Source organism: Chiroxiphia lanceolata, chromosome 8, assembly GCF_009829145.1.
Source record: "Chiroxiphia lanceolata isolate bChiLan1 chromosome 8, bChiLan1.pri, whole genome shotgun sequence".
NCBI classification, from domain to species: domain Eukaryota; kingdom Metazoa; phylum Chordata; class Aves; order Passeriformes; family Pipridae; genus Chiroxiphia; species Chiroxiphia lanceolata.
Window position 1 is genome coordinate 27,286,595 of NC_045644.1, and position 25,885 is coordinate 27,312,479.

At 37.4% G+C, this 25,885-nt stretch overlaps 1 protein-coding gene and 1 long non-coding RNA gene across 3 annotated transcripts in view; both read left to right on the forward strand.

The window, feature by feature from the left end:
* NRG3 (neuregulin 3) overlaps positions 1-25,885 on the forward strand; it is a 367,735-nt gene that overhangs the window by 295,717 nt on the left and 46,133 nt on the right. The window contains exon 4 of one of the 2 annotated variants that reach the window (XM_032695055.1): positions 3,091-3,117. In XM_032695055.1, the coding sequence (XP_032550946.1) occupies positions 3,091-3,117 (27 nt within the window). The remainder of the gene's footprint in view (positions 1-3,090; positions 3,118-25,885) is intronic. The other variant, XM_032695056.1, reaches the window with a different exon arrangement.
* Positions 8,380-11,012, forward strand: LOC116790265. Its single transcript, XR_004358296.1, has 3 exons — positions 8,380-10,583; positions 10,702-10,752; positions 10,837-11,012. It is a non-coding gene; the product is annotated as an uncharacterized LOC116790265 (long non-coding RNA).

Here is a 25,885-nt window from a genome sequence, read left to right on the forward strand (position 1 = left end):
ACTGGCATTTCTTGATGGTGAATTACTTAGCATTCCACTTGCTGTGTCCAGGGGAGTGCTCTGCAGGCAATTTGTCATTTGTGTACTATGGCTGTGTAGCAATATAACAGTTCTTTGTCACACAATGGCATGCCAGGGTCGATACTTCACATTTGAGTGTTTGGTTCAGCCTCAGGTCACCACCACAGCTCACTTCCCCCCATTGCCCTTGCTGTGTAATTCCCGGTACCATGCCTGTGTCTCACATGGACCTGCTGACAGAGTTTCTTGCTGTTGTTAAGAGGGGGAAACCCATCTGCAAAACTGGAGCTTGCAGAATCATTTATTTACACCACAGAGGCGCAAGTGAGAGTAATCTCTGGACTGAGTCCTGCTCACCAAGGGCCGGCCCGATGGTGGTCATAACCAGTGCCAGCCTGTGCTACATCTGCAAGAGTTACAATTTCAATGTTTTCTATTCCCAAATAGCTGCTCACAGAGCTTGTTGAACTATGCTCAATGATTGGCAGCCTAGATATTTTATTGTAAAGATTTATCCCATTGGACATCCTTTCATTGTAATCTGGGTAAATCAGCTTTGCCAGCAATATTTATTATGCTGGTTGCTGAAGTTGTTTTCCAAGCACATGAGATATTTAAAATAAATAACCTGACATGTTCCCACCCTCTTCAGTTGAGCACATTTCCCAGGAAGGCTGCGTATACCCTTAACTCTCAGTTATGTATGAGCCACTCAACTGTGAACTGAAACGCTTTTTTTCATCTTTTTAAAGAAATATTTTGTACACACTCTTTGAGGAAGTGGTTTTTAACCATGTTGGTGAACTCAAAGAGGAGATTGCAGGCTGCAAATGGAAAACATGTAGAGAACATGTATAGCCCAGTTAGGAAAGGAGGATTGTTTTTTCAGCTGTTCTGAATAGACTTAAAAAGATGATATTGCATGATCTTTCTTCATGTGTCAATATCCTTAGTTCCTTGGAGACCAGATTATGGTGCTTTGATCTCTCTTATCATTTTTTAAGGTAAGCAGTTTTCAACTGCATTTTGATCTAATTTACAGAAGGATGCAAAGATGTGAATTGCATGTAGACAATATTTGCAGATTTCACAGGTACAGAAAATTAGAGGGGAAAAAACAAGCTACAAATCTCAGTGAATACAGTATGTTTAATGCACTTTTGATATATCTGATCTCGTGTTCTTATGAAAATTATATTTCTGTGTCATACGTACTAGAGATGTTTGTACATGACATTTGCACATGAATGCAAGAACACAGATTAGAAGATTATAATGTGGGATACATATATCTGTGATTTTTAATTACCTATTTAATACCAAATGGAAAGATTTGTGTGGGTGTCACCAAATATGCATAATATGCCTTCCCTAACACCATGCTAATGAGGTATTTATGCTATATAGCATCATCTTATGTTGTTTTCTTTTGAGATGCCTATTGTGTCTTCTGCATGAAAATAAATATGGGGTTTAGCAACTGTTATATAGATTTATATGCTAAATGAACTGAGCTGATGCTTGATGCCTTCTCCTTGAAGGATTGAAAGGTTGTAAAAGGTGAACACTTCCAGCATTTTCAACAGAAACACAAATATTCCACAGTCTCGTCACAGGTACCAGAGTTGGCAGTGAAGTAAAATGTTTAACTGTGTGTGTAGTTTAGAAAACCTTTTTATTTACTGTGTAGTTCTTAGTTCTTAAGTGGACTTTTGAAAGTTGCAGTACATTAGTTAATGGGACCAAATGTTTCACAAATCTCCCAATAGTACCTCTCAGCTCCAAGCATGAGCCAACATATCAGTCTTTCCTGTACCCACTGTGCTCTTTTCCTACTGCTTTCCTCTCCACACACATTGCACTTGGAAACTTTGGCAAAATCATATATTAATCTGTGCTGCATTAAGGAAAAAAAATAGTTAAAATATTTATCTTTTATTATATTTTTGAAGATAAATACTGCATTTTCATCAGGCGGAAAAACCCCAAACAAAACAAAGCAAAACAAACCTTCTTTGTTCTTTATAAAGCCAATTGTTACCTTTTAAGGAAAAGCAAAATATTTCAAGTCTAGTGTGGGAGAGAACTGCATTTTGCTGCCTTTCTGAGTTTCTGACCTTCCACAGTCTGGACTCGAAACTACGCCTCCTTTTACACTCAGTTCTGAGAAGTCAGTTAACATTTTTTCTGTAGTCCTGCCCCTGCAGGATGGAGAGTTTATTTAATTGTGTATTATTTAATTATTTAACTGTGTATCAACTGATAAATATTTCCCAATGACTTAAAATTGAATGACTGTTTTATGTAAATTTAAATCACATTCGCTCTAAAACATCTGTCCATTAAAGACATATATCCTAATTTCTCATGTGAAAAAAGAGTCCTGAGATGTTTAGAGGTCCGTGTAGTAATTCAGTCAATATTCTAAAAGTGTTAACATTTTTGCTTCAGTTCTAGATGTCTTGAAATTATTGCATCATACCTGTCCCACGGCTAAGTAGGGAACCTGGCTGCTCTTTCCTGAAGTCAGATTTTCTGTTGTACAGCAGTTAGCAGATCTGCAGTCACGTTGGGTGCAAGTGTGGCTGCTGTGCTATGATGAGAGCTGCAAAACTCAGTAAAAGCCTTCCATTCATCTCTTTAGGTTTTGATCTCTGTCAGAGAAAATGAAAGCAAGAACCTTGTCTAACTAATGGCAGTAGTTAGCATGTTGAGAGAGGAGTTTCAGGAGGATGAGAAAATGAAATCCCTTTAGGTGACTGGCTTGAGGCACTTAGTTAAATATAAAGTAAAGGCGTTCCTCTCCTTCCCCAAATACACTTCCCTTCTTGTGACAGTTGAGTGCCCTGAATTCTTGCCTTAGGATTGCCCTTCAAAGGGCAGGGCTGTGCCTTTCATTTGGACCAGTACCCAGCCAGCAGGCCCCTGACCCCACATTGCATCTTGCAGCACTGCCGCAGAAATACTGAATGATACCACTGATGATAAAGGTTATATTTGCATTTTAGTCTGTTTCTAACATTTCCGTCTCTTTTCTCTTTTTTCTTTTACATGCTTTCGTGGGTACAGCAGACCATTTAGGAATTGAATTCATGGGTAAGTTTTAATTTCTCTTCCTTTCACTTCTCATATTTGTCTTGGTACCTGAAGAACCAAAGAACATGAAGTTAAGGGGAGGACTCTCATGACTTCCATCAGTGGGTTTTGGATTGGGTTCCTGTTATTTTTACCTATTACATTTGAAATAATATGAAGGTTTAATTTTTCTCTTGTCCACTGCTATAGAGCTTAAAAACTTCATAATAATGTTTTAGTATTTCATTGGTATTTAATGAAACATAACGTAAACGTTATGTGGCCATATCATGACAAATGAGGAATAATATTCCATATAAGATTTTAGGGTAGAGTTAATGCCTATTTTCATGTAAAGAAAAGTAAATTTTAAATTAGAATTTGTTATTATTTTTAAAGAATTTGGTATTGATTACAATATTAAATTTAACTAGGTTTAATAAGAAACATTTCATCTCAATAATGAATCAATCTTGTAATAATAAGAAACATATTCATCTCAAGTCAAAGAAAAAGGACAAAGATCCGTAATTCAGTGAAATAAGTTAACTTGGTTAGGAAAAAGCTAAAGCAGGAGTGAATAATTGCTTCTTACAATTTTGGAAAGGAAAATATTAAGTTCTGTTGGCTGAGTTGCTGCTCTTTGGTGTATTCGTAGCCTAATGAAATGATAGGCTTAACAGGTCACCACTTCATCTCTCAGCTGGTGATCTTCAGAGAGCACAGGTAACTTCCTTGAGGAAGCTGAGACTTGTCCTTAGCAGTTACTGGTCTGTTGCCTCCTATGTATAAAAACAGCTTGGATAAACCATTAAATATGACTGAAAACACTATAATAAAAAGCTTGCAAATTCCTATTTAAGTAATTAAAAAAATACTTTTATTTTATTGTTTCCCTATGTTAAGTTTTACTTAATTTTTTTTAGGTTTTAAAAACAAGAGTCTGATAGCCTATCCATTTTAAGTGGCAATATGGGGATTTTACTGACCAGTTAAGTATAAATTGTCAAGAAACCAATACGGTGATGAGTATTAACTGTGTGGCAGGCTGCATTAACTAGAGGATAGCCAGCAGGTTGAAGGATTTTTTTCTTCTGCTTTTGGACTTGTGTCATACCTAGAGCACTGTTTTCTCTAGAGAACTGGTTTTGTGATCTCCAGAAGTTTTGTTTTTCATTTCATTTTATATGAATCTTGGAAAGTGCCAGGTGTTTTCACAGACTTAGTGGACAAGCACAACTGGGAAATGGTTACTTTAAAGGCTCTGTACATATCCCGGCTTTCCTGCTTAACTTAAATTGTGAGCAGCAGTCTTGAGGCATACAAGTTGAAGGACAAGCATATACATAAAAGAAACTGGATAAAGAATATAGATGTATTGGATTCTTACAGTGAACCTTTCCATAAGAAGCAAAAAAGTGTTACTCAGGAGGCAAAGCTGAATTATTTTAACTTTATTTCTAGTCTTTTAGTTTCCTCTTTTTTCTTAAGACGTCTCTTTAAGGCTTGGACTAAAGCCAGTCCCTGAAGTCTTGGTTCAGAGTAGTCCTCTCGTATGAGTAACTTTCAGATATTCTTATTTAATATTGGAACAGATCCTGGTGGTATAGAAGTTAATGGAATCTTTTGTCTCAAGCCTGAAAATATGATGAAAGCAGCCTAAAATGAGGCTTGAAGTTGTTTTCTGTGGGCTAGAAAAATAAAGGTGCAGAATCGTATTCAAAAGTGAAATGCTTGTGCTTCCTAAATCCTCCTCTAGTCTTTGTGAAGATTTACTTTAGGAAGTGTGAGCATGTATGGAATCATTACTGTACATGTATGCAAAGTACAAATCCCCACCCTCTACATAATAATACTGGTGACAATATACTCATCAAATTAGGGGCACTCATGCAAAGCCTCTTTGATGAGTTTACTTCTGTACTGTAGAAAATAATGGCAATTAGTGCAAAGAGTGTTTTCCATTTACAAAAAATAACAATGTGTAGATGCTTCAAAGTTTAGCTTTGTTTGTACATGATTCAGGGAACACTCTAATGTTTTCGTTGTATTTGTGGACTCAGTTTCCTTAGAAATTCCATTTCCATCATCATCTTCCAGAAATTTTGCTTGAAAACCATGTAAATCTGGATTGCCAGGGAAAGTTGAACTCCTTCCACAGTAGACAAAGCTGAAATCTCACATAGGTAGGAACATCTGTCTGTAGGGGTGCCCCAGGGGACAGATGAAATGTACACTAACTACACATCTAGTTTAGTGTGTAGTTTTTGCCAAGGAAAGCAGAGAAGGATAGTCATTCCGCTTTTTTTTGCTAGACAATAAAGGATCATTGAAGTGTGCATACATACCCAGTACTTTTACTGTCCTGTTAGGGATCTGTTCTCCATGAATTTGTGTGTGCTTTTATGAACCTGTCTTCCCCCACAAGCTCCCGTGGCAGCCCATTCCAGAGCTCAGTAAAGGCTGTATGCACTGCTTTTCCATTACCTGTTGAAATCTGCTTCCTACTAGATCCTTAGTCCTCACACACACTACTTTGAGAACAAGAGTTATGTGTTCAGTTTATGTACCACGCTGACTTTTGTGTTAACTTCTCTCATGGTCTCACACCCCCTTCCCCACCTGGGTATTCTCAGGTTTATGTTCCATACAATATTCAGTATTGTGCATTACAAAATTTGAACACCTGACACTTTAATATTGCTGCTGATGTTGGTTTGCACTGTCTGCTTCTTTGTATGAATAGCAGAGATGAAGGCAGGCATATTAACGTGGCATATCTGTTTTAAATTGTTGCAAATGTAGCAACTAATGTGCAGTTCTGATGTATTCATGTGCAGCTCCTCTTGAATTAAATGAAAGCCAAGTACGTGTTCAAGGGACACTATGTCCTTAAAAATGTGGATTTAAGTATTGTGATTGGAGTGGCTCAAGTTTTATGAAATTTCTGGTGATAAGGAAATGATTTATGCTTTCTAGTATCTCAAAGAAAAAAATAAAAAAAAGTCTTGTCTGATACTTACTCAATTCCACTTCCATCTCTGATGTGATCTACTGGAGAGGCATTGTGTGAGGTCTTCTAATCTGTCTGTGCTTTAGATTCTTGGTTACAGTAAATTTTGTCAGGCTTTCTGCATTTAGGTTCCTTGGCTCTCTGGGGAATATCTTTCAGTAACATAGAAACTATTTTTTCCTCTCAAGAGGGTGCAGACCTCACTGTCTCCTTGCCTGTAGTCCCTGGTTCCTCGTAAGGGAGCACGGTGGTGAGTGAGAGAACATTGCACAGCTCACACAGGAGGGCAGTGCACCTGGTCTGTGTTGGTACACGTGTCTGCATGGTCCCTGGTGTCTCAACAGTGGTGATGCGTGGGGTTTTATTTAAATTTCCAACACAGAACTAGATAAAAGTTGCCTCAGTGTTCCTACAAACTGGAAAGCTACTAATTGTATCAACAATTTCACATCAATGGAAAGCAGGGTGGCTCTTGGTAATGTTTATGTGAGCAAAAGAGATTGTATATCTTGAAAGAAACAGCTTTTATTCAATGAAAAAACTAAGGGATGTATTGTTAGCATTAGATAGCATTAGATACAAGTACGTACAGCTTACTATCATTTTTTGACCTAGGTGGTTTAACTGCACTTCAGGGCTGAATGGTTTATTTTTCCGATGGAAAATTTTTTGAAGCCAAATCTCTCTGATAGCAAACGTGGTCACTTAGGTGCAACAGGTAGCAGCTGAAAGCTGAGTTGTGCCAACTGACCTCATGCATGTTGTCCCAGCTGCTGAGTAAAATCATTGCCTGAGAGCAACCAAAGGTTGCTCAAAGAGCCTGAGAGTGATCTTTGGAAATGAATGTTCTGAACTGCAAGTCAGTACCTGGGACAAGGAGCTATCTGTTTTACTAATTTCTTACACTGCGAATGAGTAAAGGCATGTTAAAGGATGAAACGTGATGGTGAATGAGTATTGGAATAACCTGCTACAACACATGAACAAGTATGACTGTTTCAGCAATTCCCCCACACCATCTAATCTGATGATCCAGAATCTTTATCTTTTATTCTGTGGCACTAATTTATGATGGATACAGTTGAAAGTAAAATGCTCCGATAAAGTGTAACAGCCAGGTTACTGCAGTTTTGATGGAAGTACAGTCATAACATGAAGTAGTCTTCATCCTTGTGCTGCTTGGCAGTTAAACCACTAACAATGGTAAACAATTTTGATGCGATAACCTGAATCTCCCCATGTGGGAATTACAAAAATTATGTAGTGGTTGCTCTAGTTAGTCACTACTTTTAACTTCTTTATACTTAGGCCTTATACAGAAAATTATTATTTTTCCTTAGTACTACTTATCTTTTCTTGAAAAAAACAGAAGAATCTTCACTGAAATCAATGGAGTATGAATGATACACAATACCTTGTAAGTGCTAAATTGTTAAATAGCATTTAATTGAGCAGAGCAATAAAGTAACTCAAGAATGGGATCCTAGTAAAATTTATATATCTCCTTGCAAGGACTACAATGTGAAATGTATTCAGTTCTCTGTACTCTGACCAGCTGTTACTACTGGAGAGGATGGTGCATGCTGTATTTTCACTGTGCTGATTCTCACTCCTTCCTCATTGTGATAGTGTGTACCTAAGGCTCTGGGAACACATGATCCAGTTAACCAAATGGACTCTGTGACCTTGTGTCATACACTGTGACAGATGCATTTTGATTTTTTTTTCCAACTGCAGAAGTTGGTTTTGCTGATGGGCAGGATAAGCAGGACTGCAACAACCTTGTATTTTTACCTGTTTGCAAGAAATAAAATAAAATGGTAAAGTTCATTAGTTCCTGCACACCTCAAAAAATGTGGAGCTGGTGAGCTCTCCTCCGAAACTCAATGTCTTGTAGCAGCAGCCAGATAATGAAAATAAATAACCAGGGTGTGCATGGATGGTCCTTGTCTTAGTTACCATTTAGCAGCTCTTATCTGTTATGAAAACCTGTAATGGTCCAGTCCTCACTGGAAGGGAGGATGAGCATTCAATTACATGAGCAAAGAATGTATGTGTTCTAAAGGATCTATGTTTAAAAAATAAAGTTCAGTTTTCCCCATATTCCTTTCTAAAAGCATAAAGCAAGTTGATTTTGTTCTGGTATATGGCACACTGAATATTTTTATGCTCCTGTTTGCACAAAATCTATTACTAGATTACAGTCATCCCTCAGAATTATGAAAGCATATCTGTCTAATAATTATATTGTTATTGATCATAAACATTTAAAATATTTCATCTGTACTCCTTCAGTAAATTCATGAAGAACTAAGAAGGGCTATTTTGATAGGCATTGATACTTGAAATGTTTACTGCTGTCGTTGTCATCGCTCCTTGAATCCCTTTGTTTTTCATCCTGCCCCAAATTTTCATTACCTTCTTCTGATTTTATCTTTTCAAATTCAGTAAAGGCTTTGCTCTTGGGACCTTTCAAAAATTCAGTAAAGGCTTTGCTCCTGGGACCTTGTCTTTCTGTTTGCTTTATGAAATACCTGTCCTTTTTAAGTATGCTGCAAAATAACAATAGTATCCTTAGGCATGAAATGGCTTGAGGTCCTCAGCTCTTTCCACTGGATTCTTTTAGCTGGGAAGACGAGTCATTTATCATCTCTGGAGAAAAGAGACATGAGCACCAGAAGAGAGGTTTTATAGGATCAGCTGATGTCTGTGTGCTCTAAGAGTAACAGAGGAAGCAGAGGTTCCTCAGGGGCTGCAGAAAGCTCTGCCAGTGGTTGTACCTGTTTAGGAAAACATGCCTCTTAAATGAAAGCATGCATTTGGTGAATAAGTTGCAGGCTGCCTCACATCTTGGCTCAGTTTGGGGCATATGGTTTAGTTGAGAGGGAGAGATTTTTACCTGAGTGTTTTGTGACGTAGCTACCATCTTGGTGCAGAGCTACTGTCTTTACTTTTCTTTGTATATCATTTTTCCAATTTATCTTCATTTTCTGTATTGGCAATGAACTGAGTTGAATTAACTTGTGTTTTTTTTAAATGGCAAGACTAAGATTCACCATGTGGTTAGCTTATGTGTGGTTAATTGCCTATAATGCTTTATCAGAATAGTAACTGTGAACTGGGTGGATAAAATAATGTTAATATATGTAACTTTGGTGACTTTCTTCAGTGTTTGATTTCTGCTGCTCTCTCTGACTGAACTTTCTGATCATTTGCGATGGAACTTGCAGAAATTAAAAAAAAAAAAATTAAAAAAAAATTTATAACACAGTATACTGACAAGTTTAGAAAGCCAGAGTTGGTCTGGGTTTCTCTGTTTTCATGGGGGCCAGGTTGGGAGGAGGCACTGGTTGCACTGAGGTATCAGTCCATAGAAGTGAGTATGTATCATCCATAGTGCTACATATAACCATTAGTCTGTCTCTTCCAGGGTGAATGTGTACTGGGTTTCGTTATGTGCTGATTATGGGGTACTGGTAAGGTCCAAGTGTTATCTGTGGATTAGGAAAGAATTTGTGAAGCCTCAAAAATAGCTACTGTGTATAAGCCTCCTGGTAAGTTTCTGTGTACCTCCTAGTGCCAGGTACGAGCCTCATCTGCATGATGATGCCAGCTTCAAGAACATTCATGCTGTCTTGGCGCCTCAGGGAGAAAGGATGTGTGCTTCAAGGCTGGGTTTCAACCGAGGACACAGCATCTCGTCTACATACAGAGGGGCTTTGCTGTATTATATCTCTGTGTACACATATCATGGTGCATTCTGGTTTGAGATTAGGCTTGTGCCCTAGACACCTGCAGGGCTGGTGTATCTCAGAGGTAAACACTTTTTATCATGAAATACGGGTAATTGGATGGCTTCAACACTGAACAGACAGCTGTGTATTTAAATGTGACCTTATACCCAGTCAGTTCATAACCTGCATTTTAAATATGGTATTTAGGTAAATGTTTCACTGAGCTTGAGGAATTGTTAAAACCAACACCACAAGGGTATGCTAATGTAATTAGATGACTTGCAGTGTATTTTGCCTTGTTTGGGCTCAGTTGCAGTTCAACCAGATGCAAAAATCTGTAGACAGTAACTGAAACAAGCCTTGCCGGACAAAGGTGAGATCCACATGTCAAAGGTGGTGGTAGAGACAGCTGCCAGAAGATTTGCCAGTGAGACTTCGCATTTCCAGTTGAGAGAGGACCTTGAACGAGGTTTTAAAGCAGTAAGTACAACTGGGGCATGTCCATGAGAACTTGGCATCCATTGTTAGGCTGCTGGGGTGGGGGTTTTTTATTAATAGGAGGTTGTTCACTGTGTGTTGAAGTTATAGTGCTACAGGAGGAGAGGCTCCAAATGCCCAATCTATGCCACGTTTATGCAGCTGGAGTGAATCAGTGTTACTTTGTCCTTTTCCTACTTGAAGGTGCTGTGTAGATGTCAAGTCCCATTCAGTAAATGATGCAAGGATTTGGAAAGCAGAAGGTAAGTATCTCAATAAATGCTCCATGACAACAGCGTACTTGTGATGTATATTACAATTGTATAGAAAAATCAATGTTTTTGACAGTGAACTAAATCTTTCTGTGTCCTCTATGCCTAGAATGGGTAGAGATGGTGCCCTGCCAGTAATTGCTGGAAGCGGAGGAGAAGGGTAAGCAGTGTGGAAAAATTAGCGGTGCTCTGTGTAGAGCACTAAGTTGTTTTTTCATGCGCTTCCTTTTCTTTTCTTTTGCAGGAGCGGTAGGATACTGGCACGTGGAGAAGTGCAGAGATATTCCTACTCTGGCTGATTGTTTTTAATAAAGTTATTTTTATAGTAATTGAACATTGTCTCATGATCCCGTTTCCTGCATCAATTTATCCTCGTTTCGTACATGTCTCTGCTGAAAAACGCTGTTTATCCAGTTGCCAAACTCAAGAGCCCAACAGTTTTCTGGGAAACGAGTGTGAACAGCAGAAAAGAAGTGGGAGGAAACAAGTACTGTGTATGAGTGTGGAGGTATTGTTCTTGTACGCTCAGTTCTTAACAACAGTTATGATAATCACAGAATTACAAACTGTTGCATGCAGATGACATCAAAAAAGATAACTTTTTTGTTAACCACTGCTGACTTTTCTTCTTTGAATGGTTAAATAAATCACCATGAGGTATTTTCATGTAGTATGAATTCAGAATTTTCAGACACCATTTGGACCATGTTTGTATAATTTACTCACTACAGTTACATTTATTTCATCAGTCATCCAGTAATTCTCATATGAATTGATGTAATCTTTTTTTTTATTTTTATGATAAATTAATTATGTACTACTCCATGCTTGCATTAGCAAGTAAACTCTATTGTAATATAGTATTTCTCTGTGGTTATTCTTTTACATCTCTTGGTAATTTTGCATTAAACATTCAAATTGAAAGGAAAATCAAAATGGAAATATAAAATAATAACCTGGTAATGGAGGAACATAAAATGGGACAGTGTTTAAGTTCTCATCAGAATTAACTGAAACAATGTAGGGTCCTCGCTGTTTGATAGCAAACTACAAAGTAACAGAGAAGAGCTAGACAAAATTAATTAGACCAAGCAGTTTATAGGAGACAAGAGTGAGAGAAAAGCAGTTTATTTGCAATTAAGAGTGTTAATACTTCTATTAGTAGTTTCACACACATTGCTGTTAATTGCTGCTGTAAGTTGTTTCTGTCATTGAAATGACGACCTGAGTCACCAGAAGTATGAGCTTTTAAGTAATGAAAAGAACATGGAGTTAAACCTTCTGCAGAAGTTCCATGTGGCAGTGCCCTGCCTAGGCCTGGCCTCCATCCTGTGTGGTGGCCAGCAGGCACTTACAGGCCACTGTGCCATAAGGAGGGTAAAGCTCTTCAGTGCTGTAAAGACTTGAGTGTCTCAGTGCAAGCCAGGAACATTTAAAATTGATGCCTACAAAGACTTTGGGTGTTTTCAGAGTGTTAGTTGACTGTAAATTTTGAGAATTGAAGTGTTGAACTTAATAAGACTTGCTTTTGTCTTGCTTGTGATTTCTCACTGAAACACTGAAACACATGGAAATCAGTGGATATTATGATAATATTTCTGTTATTTCTAATGTAATTTACATAACCTGAAATCAGGACCAAGCATGTGACTAGATTCACGTATGAAATGAGCCTGTCCTTTTCTTGATTGGCTCCAAATCATCTAAATCTAAAAGAACAGGTAAATGTCTCAACAGTAGTTACACAACTGAGTCTGTATAAGTAATATTGTGCAATTGTCATGGCCAGGCTTCGCGAATGAAGATTTAGGAAGGCACTATCCACGTTTGCTACAGGCACACTGGTGACTTATGAGGCCAATACGTGACAGACATATCCGATTGCAAAAGGCACAGCAGAGAGACTCCTTAGGTGGTGTACTCAGCAGGATACGATTCCTTCTGCATTGTCTTTTCTCCTCAAGAGTGATCCTGCGTGCATTCTCAAAGGAAACGGCAGCGTTATAGATGCTGTGTCTCCAGGCCTCCCGATTTGTGGCCAGAGTAGACCAGTTATGATGATCAGTGTGGCCAAGGCTGAGGTGTTGTTTCAGGGAGTCCTTGTATCTTCTCTTTGGGGCTCCTCTCTTGCAGCAGCCAGTGGTAAGTTCACCGTAAAGCAAGATCTTAGGGAGGTGGTGGTCCTTCCTCCTTGAGATGTGCCCTGTCCAGCACAGTTGAATTCTCAGCAACATGGCCTCAATGCTAGTGACTGCTGCTTGTTCTAAAACAGATGTATTGGTCACATAACCAGACCAGCGGATGTTAAGGATTGTACGGAGGCAGCGCTGATGGAAGCGTTCTAGGAGACGCAGGTGGTGGCGGTAGATGACCCATGATTCGGAACCGTATAAGAGAGTAGACAACACTATGGCTTTGTAAACACTGATCCTGGTGCTTTTCTTCAAGTGTTTATTACACCATACTCTTTTGTGGAGTTTTCCAAAAGCACTGTATGCCTTTGCTAATCTGTTGTCTGTCTCCCCATCAATCTTACCATCTGAGGAGATGAGGCTACCTAGGTAAGTAAACTGTTGGACTGATTTAAGCTCTGACTGGCCAATGGTGATATGGGGATGATGGAAGGCTTCCTGAGGTGCAGGTTGATGGAGGACTTCCGTCTTCTTTAAGCTGACTTCCAGCCCAAAGAGCTCAGCAGCATCTGCAAAGCAGGATGTTAAACGCTGCAGAGCTACTTCTGTGTGGGCGACAAGGGCGGCGTCATCAACATAAAGCAGCTCCCGGACAAGATGGTTTAAGGTCTTAGTATGGGCCTTCAGTCGCTTTAAGTTGAATGTGCAATTGTGCAAAGCTAGGAATACCTTCCTTTCCTCACTTGAACTTTCTTCTACTTCCTACCTTTTCTCTTTTGTACCCTCTTGATTGTTTTCTTTTTTTTTTTCTATACCTCTGTGAACTTTCCTGTTCTGTTGGTTTCATAAATCTGCTGATCAATGAACTTACTCTGTTTAAGTGTGTTGCTGTTTACAGGAGAAACTACAAATCAGTTGTATCACAACTGCTCTATTTAGCTTTAATGGAGAGTACAGCATGCACACGCTGAAGTTTATTCATTTGTAATCATGATGTTCCCTCCTGTACCCAGAAGTGATGCAGCATTTGAAAAAAATGGAAGTCACAATATACACGAAGTTGCTCAGCTCATAAAGTAGGAATGCTCAGAAAATGAATACAGCAGTGTTAAATACAGTTAATCAACTCTGAAAAAAAACAAAAATATGTTTTTATCACTGTAATATGTACTTGCATGGGATATTAATGAAAAATACCAGATACTTTGCTGTCTGTATTTATTCTACACTGTGCTTATTACTCTCATTCAACTAATTTAAATTTGCTTTCAAGATAAGGACAATTTGCTCCTGAGGAGGGAAGTTTAGATGTCTTCTGTGCCGTATTTTTATTTGAGTCTGTAAAGTAGAGTCTGTGCACTGAATATAAGGCCAGCTGGGCTGGAGATTTTGTACATTGCAGTGGATTGACAGGGTAGACCTGTAAAATTGTTGAGCTATAAATAGTTACATGGAGTGCATTGTTAGGATGTGTAACATAAAAAGATAAGAGTTTATTAAATTCAAATTAATCATCTGCCTCAGAATAGCACTGTGACTTCTGTCGATTTTTGCTGCATGAAATTTTTTTATGCTTCTGCGCTTAAGACAAAAAGAAGAAAGTGGCCTTGGTTAAGTGTTTGTTAAATGAATGATGCAGAGAAAATCACCTAAACAATTAAACATATTATTTCAGTAATTTTTTTCCTTGTAAATCTCTCTAGTGTGCTTTTAAAATTTCTCTTGCCCATTGGAAAGTCTCTTTTCAAGGTAAGGTAGTACCAGGACATCTCATTCTTTCAGTTAGTGACTCTTGTCTTGACATAAGATGGCTGATCATTGTGGGAGAAGGTGAGTAAATCCTCTAAAAATCCTACAGAAACAAATCAAGCCCTATTAAATTAATTTATTCCGTAAAGTGACTTGAAAAGGAACTGGAGAGAAAAAGTAGATGTAATTGTCCTAAGTTATGTTATTTGTTTGAACTTAAACAGGTATTCATGTGGGGTTTTTTTCCAAAAACGACTTATTTTAAGCTACATGTTCTAGTCAAGATTTTGTTCCAATAAAACTATGAAAAACTATTCAATAAAACCTCAGAAAAAAATGTGGAAATTCTATTACTTATTTTTTGCTGAAGAAAACTGGCAATTTGAAAGAACTACGCTGGATGGTCAATATCTTACTTGTCAGTATTGGGTCAAAGTTTCTTATTTGACTCTGATGCAATTGGTGTGGATAGAGGACATCTGAAAGACAATTAAAATGTATGCCTTGGTGTCGATGCTGTTTATGTCAACTTTTATGGCAGGTGTTGTTCTGCACAAGGGGTGAGTAATGTAATGCCATTGTCTTGCTTTTTCAAGTGATTTGTAGTTTTTTTCTATATCTTTTAATAGTTGGTAGTATTCATGTATCAGCTATTTTTATCATTTCATTGCCTCAGTACCTTTATGGATTGGATTTAGCATCTGTAGGCCATGAATCAGTTTGGTGATCATGCTGTTCGGTCTGTTCACTCGTGTGCAGTGAAAACCTAACAGTCCTTGTGCAAAGAAAATTCAGAATCACCTATAAGTTTGTGGCTGTAACTCTTATTGTGACAAATGCCTTGTGAATTCAGTATTGAAATGTGGTTCAAATACCTTACTGCATGTCCAGCCTGGATTCCTGGATTCTGGCAGTTCTAGTTTGCCATCTCACCTGTGAAGCAAAAATGGGACATAGCCTTTTCTCCTTTTTGGTACTGTGAAGAATGTGATGGGAAAAAAGTTCACTTTTTAAGAAGCCCATTCCCTGCCTCCCTGCACCCCAAAATATGCTCCATTTCACTAATTCTTTTTTCAAGCTATTTTCTAGAGTTTCTTCTCTCAATAGAGTATGTTAATAAAAATTCATGAAAATAACAATACGTGATTCACTTGTCCAGGAATTATCTTCCCATAAATACTTCCCATGATGTAACATTACTGTTTTCTCCCATTCTATACTCCTTATTCTTTATGGTACCAAGGTTTGTACCATCAATCATTTCATTATCCTTTTGTCATCTTTATTGCTTGCTGAGTCTCTTCGATATCTTCATCTTATCCTTCTTTCTTTTGTTCTCAATGTTCTAAAAAATATTGATGTTCGTGTTGATAGCAGAGCTGTGCTGATAGACTTGCTTGCAAGGTCTTCTGCTGTTCAAAGGAGTCAGTCCCTCACTGTCATTACTCCTGTGTCACTGTTGTAGGGAATAGCTGTTTACCTGTTTACTTCCTTTAGGTGTCTTTCCTTTTCTCTTTCATTGTATAACACATTTCTGTTTGCAACCATCTCTTACTCCCTGGTTATTTTGGTATCACTATTCCTTCTGCTTTTGAAGCTATCTTTTTTTCCTTATTCCTTCTGCTTTTGAAGCTATCTTTTTTTCCTTAAAAAAGTCTGTAATGTTAAATTTTCTGAATTATTCATAAGGCCATATATGAATACCTGCATCTATTATTCAGATCTTCTTATTTCTTTTATGCTAGAGCCTAAAACCTCTTTTATAATTCAGTAATAAATGAGAGCCTTCAGTTTGTTCAGGGTTCTTTTTGCTGACCTTATGTTTATCTCCAAGGTCTCAACTGTCTTTTAATTAATTATGTGGAGCCCTGTAGTGCAAGGAGCTACACACTTGTTAAAATAATTTAGAGTATCCTTCCCTCTTTGCTATCTCTGTCTTTGTGCACTAGCCTACCTGTGCAATATGTTTGAAGTGGTTCTTGGTCTAGAATATATTATTTACTAGCTATTCTATATAATTTACTAGTATACAAATATTTTTTCTCCAATTCTTAATCTTTTATCTGAGAATATTACTTGATAGTTATTTCCATTTTACCTTTAAAGAGGTGCTAATTTAATTATGAAAAGGTTTATTTTGCTTTAAGCCACTTGCTCCACATGTTCTTTTTTATTTCTTTTTTATTTCTGTTCCCCATTGTCTGAAACTTCTGTCCTCTAAAGCAGTAGCTGGTGTGCCTGTGAGTTCCCCACTTACTTAAAAAGTATTTCTAGAATGGATGTCACAGAACCACTGAACGATTCAAGGTGGAATGTGAGGATCTGAAGGTCTCCAGTCCAACCTGATGCTCAGAGCAGGGTCAGCTCAGGTGCCACCAGGCTGCTCAGCACTTTATCCAGCTTAATCTTTAAAAACCTTGGACTGCATGACTTCTCTAGGCAGCCTGTTCCCAAGCTTGACTGTTCTAATGGGGAAAGATTTTCTTTATATTGAGACAAAATGTCTCTATTTATTATTTGTCTAGAAATATATGTGCTTGTCTGGAGTAAATATATTTTCTGCCACTTGATGCTTTGTAATTCAGCCAAATAGTTGCTTATTGATACTCAGTTCTCTGCTTATTTAAGATGTTGTGCTCTTGGTAGGTAAAAAAGAATTTAGTCTTAGTTTTGATAGTCCTGTTTTTCTTGTCCTGTCGAACCTATACTGCTCCTCATTTATTTATGTCATTTTACTACTAGAAAAAGTATGTGATATAATTCTAAAATAAAGCTCCTTCTGCGGCTTTGTGATTATCCAGAGCTACATTATAATATTTTATCAGCTTTATGCAAAAGAAAGTTCTGAAATTAATGGGCTGCAGTACATTGTTTTAGATTAGATCATCATAACTGAAATGCTAGGAAATTAATCTCTTTCGGACGTCTTTGCTTATGTACTATAGGTTTATGATACCAAGAATTTTTCACCTGGCACCTGGTTTCACATTAAATTCTGTATTTAGGAAAAAATATGGAGAAATAAATGGAAGCATTGAGATTTCTAATGGCCACAAAGACGTGCAAAACATTTTAACAATCTTGACAGTCAGTTTACATAAATACAATATGTAATCTGCTGTGATTTCTGATATAAGGCCGTTTCACAGAATTCAGTCATAGGAGTATCAGAAACAGTAGGATTCACCATCAGTTTATTCAGCTCTAAATTTAAAGATCTTTTGGGTCTAGCAAAAGAGAATTAGAAGCTATTTGATACAGCTTCAGCAATGCAGTCTCCTCTTCAAAGAGCTGTAGTAGAAGAGTTACAAATTTCAGAGAATGCCATCAAAATAAGGCCTAGCTTTAAGTAAACAAAGTAAATACACTTTGTTAAGTACGTACATTTATTGGTAAACATATACTTTTGCAATAGCCTGAATCAGGAGCATAAACATGAAAAGTGGATTAACAGTCAGGAGTGATTTATGCCTCAGTGTTGAAAATCTGTGAAGGGATTTTTTGATTGCTCTTATGCTGTTCCCCTTCTAACATTATCTGTATTTAAGTTGCTTTAATTGCATTGTATATTCCAAATCTATGAACTTTAAGAAGCTTTTAATAACTTTAAAAATAAATAAAATGCCTTTTTAGATAGCATTTTTACTCTAATATCTTACTGATCTCTGTGTTTTAGTGAATATTGGCATGGCAGAAATGAGTGTAGTATTATTGAAACATTTTGTACTAAGAATGTTTTATGACATCGTTCTAGACTGAGATACATCTGTTCCATGTTTATGGTTAATGGTGTCAGTGAACAAGCAACTGAAGAATGGCCTATTCTTTCTTTTCTGGTGTTTCACCTTATGAGTGACCAGCCAGTGTACCAAACCCAAAAGTAACCTTTTACATTTTTAGTGATGACATTGTGTATTAGGTTTGTTGGTTGCAGAATTTTTTTAAATTTGTCCTACAGTTTGTTAGAGACATTTGATGGTAAAAAAAAACTCTGCCGTTTTGGTCATGCTTTTTCAGCCAGGAGGGGATCTCTCTCTTTTTGAAGAATTTGATTTTGCTGTGTTCCTGAATATTAATGTGAGATTTCTGTTGTGCAGGATGATAAAATGTGTGGTTGCAGACTGACTTGAAACTGTTTGTATAGTTGTGAACAAAAGTAATTTCAGATAACATGTGCTCTCATTTACGTGTTGACAGAATTGAATATAAGTGATTAGAAAATATATGAAAACCATAGTTTTGTATCCTAGGTACCAAAATAGATGCTAACTTACAGTTCTAATAAGAATATTTTCCAAGAAGTAATGCAATTGTGATTTCTTTATGTATTCTGGCATTCACATCTTTCATTATTGCATCTGTCAGGGGAGATTGGTTTTACACTGGTGGGGGATTGAAAGATATAACTGACAAATGCTCCTATATCTTATGAAAATTTGTTAAGTGGCTAAATGTATAAATGCATTGCTGAATAAGATGAAACAAAGCTTAATTCCTGACAGAAGATCTCAGGGGAATCTGTTCTAAAATCAAAAGTTCCATGAGCAAAAGTACAACTCAAGTAAAATTAAATAAAGTTGTAAATGGAAAATTGCTGAAGTCACAAATTGCTTTTGTCCGTGGAAATAGCTAAACCGGCTATCTAGTGTATAGATTCCTCTTTTATTTTCTGTAATCCTTTCTAATTTTCTGTTTTCCTGATCTGGCTTCTATTTTTGCTAAAGCATGTACACACACACACTATATTGAAGTAACTATTTTTTCCATTTGTGTTACGCACAAACGCACACAAAAAAAAAAATCCCTTTACTGTCATTTTAATCTAACCTACTGCTCTAATTGTGCGTCATGTAATGACGCATCTCATTTTGTCCAGGCACAATTAAAGCAATTTATGAAAGTACATGTTCCTTCCCTTAAGAATGCTGTTAATATGGACGATAACGTTGTGGATGCTCTGCTTGGTGGGGTTTTTTCTCTGAACGTAAAGAAAAAATAACCACTTCAGGTTGTCTACTGCTAGGAAATATTACAGAAGAAAATGGTTTCTTATTTTAAATTTAATCATTCTTGGCTAATAAGTCTGTTACTACTCTAAAAATCTGAAGTACCATGCTGATAAGAGGTTATGCAGTTCATTATTTTAATGTCACTGAATTAGAAGACCACAGCTCCTGAGATGAACCAGAGTCCATTACTAGAGAAAGCAAAGTCTGTGGTGTAAGAACTGCTTTGGCAGCAGTGCTCACATTCTTTCACCTCCCTGAAGAGGCACAAGTGTTGTGCTGAGTAGCTGAGCTGCTCACCCCCTTGCCACACATGTCAGGATGTGTTCACATGTACCCCCAAGGGCAGATACACGTGTGATTTTGATGGTCAGTTCAGCACTCACAGGCAGTGTTGCCAGTCTTTTTGTGAAACTGCTGGTTGGCACTTTTTGGCTCAGCACAACGTCTCCATAACTGCCTGGTAGGGAATATGCTCCTTTATGATCATATACTCGCCTTGTTTGTCTTATGTATGGATGAAGAAACATTTGAAGCTGTGTCCAAAACCACAGAGGGACCTTTATAAAATAAGCAAATTCCTTTTATTTTTCACTCTTATGTTACACTCAGCGTTTTCAAGAGCATTTGTTATGAATACAGCGAAGAAATAATGTTCTCTTGTCCAAAATACTGTGTATGAAATGTCTGAGCTCTTCTCTTTGCTGCTGTGCCTTTCGGCACCTACTGCTAAATTGCAGCTTTTTAGGGAGGAGACAAGTAGTGTCTGAAAAACATTCTTGTCTGCTGCATTACTTCCCAGTGTTGTTGGCTCAGCATGGAGCACAACGGATCAGGGTTGTAAAATGCTGTAATCCCTCCTGTTGACCCGTGTTTTACTCCAAATCGATTAAGACAGAAGCTGATGCAGGCAGGAAAGGTAAAGTTAAAGAACAGGGGAAGGTCCAGTGCCTCTTCAGAAAACAAGGTGAAACCCCTTCAGTTGTTGGTTAGGAGGCAGTGTGCTCAGCTGGAAAAGGCAGCAGTGATCCTGTGAAACATTGTGATTCTGTTGCTGTAGAGGAAAAGGGGTTTGTTTCCTGTTGTTACTATAAAAGCAAAGTCTGGGAATGATGGTTCCCATGGCAAAAGTGAAGCCAGGAATTTTGCTGAGGAAAAAAATGAGTGTGTGTTACAGCCAGTCTGCATCTTGAGTCAGAAAATCAGCGTCGATCTGGGGAGAAACATCAATAAAATGTGTCTTATGGATTGGGAGAGAAGTGAAGGTTGTTGTAGCACTGGTGGTGACCTATTGTGCAGTGAACTACTGCTGTACATTGCTGCTTTGGCAGATGTGAGACGTTATTTCTGGCTGTTCTGTACGTGAGGTGAGATGTCTGATTCAGAGAAGTTCACGGCTTTGTATGCTACCTAGCAAATGTATCATTGCAAAGTTTCACAGTGGGATTTAATTAATTTTGCTTTTCACGCCATAGTATTTCTTGTGCATATTTTTATTGGCATTTCTGTTATTGAAAATGAACTCATTTGTTTTCTTTATTTAATTTCTGTGACATTATGCATTTTTTTAATTTAGATTTCCAATTTACCCTGATAAAACTCTTACATAGCTCCTTGTACTACATTTTTAACACAGTCTAAGTGTATACTCTTTATCGTTTTAGTGTTATTAATGGATAATTATGCTGAAAATCTACTAGAAAGATGTATGGTTTTTTAACATACAAGATTATTGTGTAATGTAATTCAAAGCCTTAAGACCAGTCCAATTTTAAGGGGAAATGTAAAATTAATAACTCCTCTCCATGTCTTCCACGGCAAATACCTGTTGTTTTGTACATTTTGGTACATGTCACTAACTTGCCTGCTTCAGCAACAGCAGATAATCAGGCACTGACCCCAAGCTACTTATCAAAGTAGATTTTCCAAGCTGATACTGATTCTAAGTTGTTTTACATATGGAAAGAATATAGTATATAAGAAGCATAATACTGTAGAAGAAGAAGAATATAATAGAAGTGATATTAGGAAACCATTTATCCATCACAGATGACTCATAAGGTAAAAGCAGGCTACATAGCACACTAGAGCACAGGCTTAGAGCACTTTGCAGCATGAAGGAATGAAGAGACATCTAAAGAAATAAATACATGAAAGAAGTTTGCATTTATGGTCTTAAGTGTGAATGAATCTTGCTTCCAAGTGCCATAAACCTTCTCTGTACAGAGATGTGCATTTCCCCAGAAAGCGCAGCTTTAATTTAATAGGGAGTTTTTGCTGTTGACATTGGGAGAAGGCTTGGTAAATATTCACTTCGACAGAGCTGTGCTCACTTAGTCTCTTTGAGGACCTGTCTCTATTATTTTAATTAAAAGCAGCAGACAAAATCTAATCATGCAGAGCCTGCACCATACCAAACCCAGAGTCAAAATGAACTCTGTGCTCGGTGTAAAACTGAATTGAGCAATCATGTCATGTAACCAGATCTTCTGCAGCAGGCTCTGAAAGGCAATGTCATGGGAAAAGCAAAAGAAGCAACTGCAGCATTCTCTTTTCCTTATTATTGCCAGAGCCATGCCAGAAATGTTGTTAGGAAGCAACATCTAATTAAAACATTCTCAGCTTAACTTTGGGGTATTTCATAATCTCACCCTTGGCTTTGTCTTTTTATTAGCAAAAGGCTTAAGTGACTATGAAATATAATGAAAGGCCATGGGGAGGGCTTGCACACCACAAAGCTGCTAATCCATTGGAGACCTATGTGGGAAATGAACATTTTTCAGCAATGGTGCAGAGCTTTGAAGGTTATCAGGACCTTTTATCTTCTAGTCAGCTTTCTCTGAACTTGAAGCCCTATCTGTGCGAAGTACATCCCAGCAAATATCTACTAAGCTTGAGATGGAGAGACTAATGTATTGCTGCTTTTCCTCAAATGTTTTAAGTCTTTATGACCTCTTATTTGTTTTATGTGGTGTGTGGGAGCCAGAGTGAGAGTCCAGGACATTAAGCACAATACAAGTGTGTTTAATGCCCCAGAGAGTTTATTGAGCAAATTGTTAGGTGTTATTCAGACAATGTGGGTTTGACAGTGCAAATGTCAAATAGAGATGTATATTTTCCTTACCCTCATACTAAAATAAAAGATCAGGACTGATCCAGTAATAGTAGGAGTGTAATATTTTCCTCTCAGATTTGTTATTTTTACAGAAGAATCTGATCAACTGGGAACCAGAAGAGAACCTCAGTTCACTTTCATATTTTATTTCATATCTTTTATTCTTTTTATTCAGCATGGAGTAGCCTGAGTCATAACTAGGAACAAGGTGTCTGAGAAAATACTGGGTGACTTTGACATTCATACTCAGTCAGTCTACTTTTGTTTAGTTTTGCAAGCAGTAAGGAGAATAGTTTGCTTTGTGAAGGAGGAAGTAAACCTCAAGAGCGTCTGAGAGGATTAAATTATATGAAGGGAAGTTATTAGGTAATTTTAAAAAAGGGTATCAGCAGAATTCAGAATTTCTGCTGCTGAATAGATCTCCTTTGCTTTGAGTCTTGCCATTCCTAACCACACACTACCGGTGATCGCTCTGGGAGCTGCCATGTCAGTGTTTAGACATGCCCATGTCAGGCACTTCAGTACAGCTTTAAGTGACAGCAGTATTGGGCTGTCCCCAGACTCATTTACCGGTGAATAATCATGTCATGCAAAATCCGTTCCTGCCATTCTGCACCTGCGCTGCTGTGCTTGCCCATCTGTAGCAGCTAGCACAGAAGCCCAACTTAAATTAGCCACTTAATTTAAACCAAAATGCAGCTGAAACATTCATTAGGCTCCTTGAAAAATCTCAGCTGCTTAGGCTGAGACCAGTTGTGGTTGGTTGGTTGTTTTTTTTCGTAATAGTTAAAAGTGCTAACTCTGAAGCTTGACTGAAGTTTTAGATCTTAAATTTTTTGAGAGGAGAGGTAAGCTGTTCACTTTACAATTTTTTATTGAAAATAACAGTGTCCCAGCTTGGGGTAATAACTTACATACATATGACTTCTGACTTTTTTAACTCTTGGCACTGTGCCTTCCACAGAGCTTTAAATGTTGTTGTGATCTTTATCAAACACATTATTCATAGAATTAATATAGATACCATTAGCCCAGGAGTACTGAAAAGTACCATAAACCAGAGAGTGTTGGTGGGTTTTTTCACTTATTAGTCAGCTTGAGTCATTTCCCTGTATCAGAGGGGTTGCCCTTGAGTTGAAGAGTTAACCCTGGCTGTGATTGGTGTTCACTGTGTCCAGATTGCTCCTAACAACGTAATTACCTTTTATGTGTGTTTTGTATTTTCAGTCTCAAATCCTTGCTTCCTCTTTTGTATTACCACTCTTACACATAGTTAGCTTTTGTGTGTAAAACATCTGAACTGGGTTGATTGGATGGCACTGCTCATGCTGCCAGAATGATGTCTTCACTGTACTTAGCTGGATAATGTCTTAAGTACTGCTTAACTGAAATCCTCAGTATAAAGCAGTCCTCCCTGAATCACGAACTGACTTTTTTTTCTAATCATCAACTGAGTTCCTCCTAACTGTATTCAGATGTAGTAGCAGCGTGATGATGGGAATCACTGGTAGGTCTAGTGGCATTTATTCCCAGGGTTGCCGTTAAACTGTTCACCTACATGGAGAGTAAACTAAATCTTGGCCTTGGCAGATACAGAAGTCTGTTGCAGGGGGAGATGTTGAGGCAGACTGAGTTTTACTTCTGTGACAAGACAGTAGAAGGAAGAGAAGAGGATGTGTAGCAGGATGAATTTTTTTCTGACTCATTTCTTTGTCAGCCACAGGGGTTTATATAGGCCTTGCTTCCATTCCTGTGTCCCAAAATCCTGTGGCTGAGAGTGTATTCCACTGGGTTCCTCATCAGCTTCCTAGAAGGGATACTGCAGAATTTCTTTTGGAAATAATGTGTTTACCATGTTCCATCACAGACTATATGAAATGTATGTCTCTTAGGAACTTAAATAAAAACAAATTAAAATTTGCTTCAAATACTTGCAATTCTAGATTTTTTTTTCTGCAAAGAAGCAGTAGGTATTCACAGAGAAAGCAATGTGGTTGATACAACTGCAGCTAATTCGCTTCTTTCGTTAGTCAAATGTTTAGAGACAATTTGAGTTAATCAACCTGCTCTTTAAAAAATATTGAAAAGGTCTTACAAATTAATTTTCAATTTGGAAAGAGCATTTGCATTAAAAAAAAACCAGGAAGGATATGCACATCTTAGCAGAGTGCAGTAACTGTTAAGTTAAAAATAATTAGGATATGAAATAACAACTGTCTCTAAATATACGTAAAGTACAATTTTCAGTAAAATATATTAACTCAGTTTTTAAATTATTTCTTCGGTTAGTATATAGGTTGGGATTGGAAGCTCACTTTTTTTCAATTAATAAAGAGAAAACTGCTTGATACAATTCAGCTGTTTAACCATGCATTGCAGATAAACTTAGTCAATTGATTATCTGCATCTCTCCAATAGTTTCACTTTGCTCATTAGTGATAATTGCTGCTCGTCAGTGGGGAAAAAAAAGTTGTAATCGATGTGTTAACATCACAGAAGCAGCAACACAAAGCCTAATGTCCTTAGTGCAGCGTTTGTCTAAAGTCCTCCTCCCTTGGCACTTCACTCTGTATTTTATTACCTGATAATATTTGCTACAATTTAGGCTCAAAAATCATTTGCTTCATAGCATCTCTTATTTCACATGGCTATAAATTTCTGAAATGTTTCTTTCAGTGCTGAATGCAAGAATCTTCAGTGGTCCAGAGGGCAGTGCTTAGGCATTATTTTATTTATTTATATTTTTTTTAATTTAATGGTGGTATTTATAGTTTTCCATAGACTTGAGATGTTTCAACAGAGAAAGTTTAACAAAGTACAGTTTATCTCAGGAGGAAAAATTTTTTAGGATTGGATTTATTCACATATTTTTTTTCTCTTTCTTCATTGCAGCTTCTATGAGTTGCTAAATTGCAGAGCTATTACTGACATTGGGCTATTTGATTAATTTAAAAGGCTTTTGCCTCATTTCATATCTGAATTTTTTTGAATATGTAAAAAGTCTTATATTTCATGCTGTCTTATGAAAAAAAAAATTGTTTGCTTTTGGTTGCACTGCTGAATCTCTAGTTTTAAGATAAGAGGAGTTTGTGCCTACACAAGAGAGGTAGGGAGGAGCAGATGGTATTGTTTCTTGTCTTTAAAGAGGTCTTACAAGATTACAGAGTTTTTCACTGGAATCATACTATAAACTAGTTTAGGGACAATATTTTGGTACTGAATAAACATATATAGTAAATAAAAGTTATCAGTGATAGTAAATAAAGCAAATTCTAAACTCAAAAAAGGTTT